The 1697-nt window shown below is 49.4% G+C and overlaps 1 protein-coding gene across 1 annotated transcript in view; it reads right to left on the reverse strand.

Moving 5' to 3' along the window:
• The window catches only part of CACNA1I (calcium channel, voltage-dependent, T type, alpha 1I subunit), a 166232-nt gene that overhangs the window by 4686 nt on the left and 159849 nt on the right, over window positions 1-1697 (reverse strand). The window contains exon 33 of the mRNA XM_009887170.1: window positions 53-169. Within this exon, the coding sequence (XP_009885472.1) occupies window positions 53-169 (117 nt within the window). The remainder of the gene's footprint in view (window positions 1-52; window positions 170-1697) is intronic.

A 1697-nucleotide genomic window follows, 5' to 3' on the forward strand; every position in this document is an offset into this window, starting at 1 on the left:
GGCCAGAAATACAGTGCACGATGCAACATGCCCACGACCACTTGGGGCTAACCTTGATCTCCTTAGGACTCAGCTGAGAAGTGCCGCGATTGTCTGACTCATCTCCTAGAAGGATGGAAGAGGACTTGTCTGAGTTGAGGGATAATGCTTCCATTTCAGCCAGCTGGACCTGCAGGAAGGGAAAAGAGCTGTCACAGGTCATGCCTGGCATCTCCATTTCAAGCAGTCACACTGTTTATGGTGGATAAGTGAGAGCCTGTAGACCCGAGATCAATTTTAGGTTATATTCCTTGGATACATCAGGTGCTGCCTAACCCAGACCTGGGCTGGGCAGGAGAATCCACTTTTTAATGAAGGTTGAACATATGACCTGCAAGCAGCTCACCGCCAGTCCATGCTCCTCTAGTGCCAGAATTGTAAGAAGGAGTCCTGAATCTGTCCCAGCAATACGGCTGTCACAAGGCCCTGCAAGTAAAGTCAGACGGGGACAGGGCTCCCTCAGGCCGGTGACAAGGCAGTCAGCTCTGCCGAGGGATGAGGAGTGAACCCCTCTCTTTGAAGGCGCCACAGACAGCCTTGCTTAAACATGAAGGTGCTTTCATTCCAGGGATAGCCATGCCTCTTGCAGTCCATGCCAGTATCATGCTTTTCATATTCTCTTACCTTCATCACTGAAACCCTGTTTCCCTCCAGCTTCCCTGCGTCTTCCCTCTCCCTTCACCTCTAACCTACTCAATGCCTCAGCTAACACCATCTCCCACCCCTCCTGCACACTCATACTTGTGCCCTTTTGCTTTCTGAAATCAAGTCTGACCACTGCAGGTTTCTCATCCTTGACCCTCAGCTCTGCTCCAGTCCCACGCCTGACCTTGCTTCATCTTTTGGCCTGTTTCGTACCACATGTGTCCCTCCCCATCCTCTTTCCTCCAAGCTTTCAAATCCCGACTGCCTGACATCTCTTCCCATAATGCCTGAAAAGCATCTCCTTTTTCTAGTAGCCTAAGCAGCTGCTCTGTCCCTCCTGTGCTTGGCTGGTCACTAGAGCCCCACCAGTTCCCAACACCAGCTCCTGACTCTTGAGAGCTATATTCCAGGTTGTCTCAGTAAGGACAGCTTGCTTCCTGGCCATTTATCTTGTCCTCCCTTCTGTTTGTGTTTGCAAGAGGCGGGTACAGCTTTTGTGCTATAAGAGCAGGTGAAACATTTGGAGAGATGACTCCTTCGAGCTGGGAGTTTAGTGGCTTGTGCCAATGCCAGAGACTGGAAGAGGCCTCCATCCAAGGGATAATGCACTTTGAATAAACAGGACGGAAAACCAGAGCTGGATTTAAATAAAGGGCAGAAATGACATCCTTATTTGGGATATTATTCTGACACAGGAACACGGTGCCATTCAACCCTGAAGAGAGCCCAAAACCAACAACTGCTGCTCAGAGCATGGATGCACCAGAGAACCCACAGTGAAGTTATGTCAAGCACACTACACAGCCACTAGTGAGCAACTAGTTGTATAGAGAAACACAGTCTTCATTCAGTCTCACTTAATGTGTGTACTCATCCATTACGCGCCTAAGTGCTTGTTACACCAGAACAGCCTCACAGCTGTGCTTGGAGAGAGGTGAGGGTGAAATGTGATAACATCTGCAACTACCTGCTCCATCTATAACACAGGGTTTCAACAAAAGCCAGAACTGTCT

The sequence above is a fragment of the Charadrius vociferus genome, unplaced genomic scaffold (genome assembly GCF_000708025.1).
Source record: "Charadrius vociferus isolate BGI_N301 unplaced genomic scaffold, ASM70802v2 scaffold346, whole genome shotgun sequence".
In the NCBI taxonomy this organism is placed as follows: Eukaryota; Metazoa; Chordata; class Aves; order Charadriiformes; family Charadriidae; genus Charadrius; species Charadrius vociferus.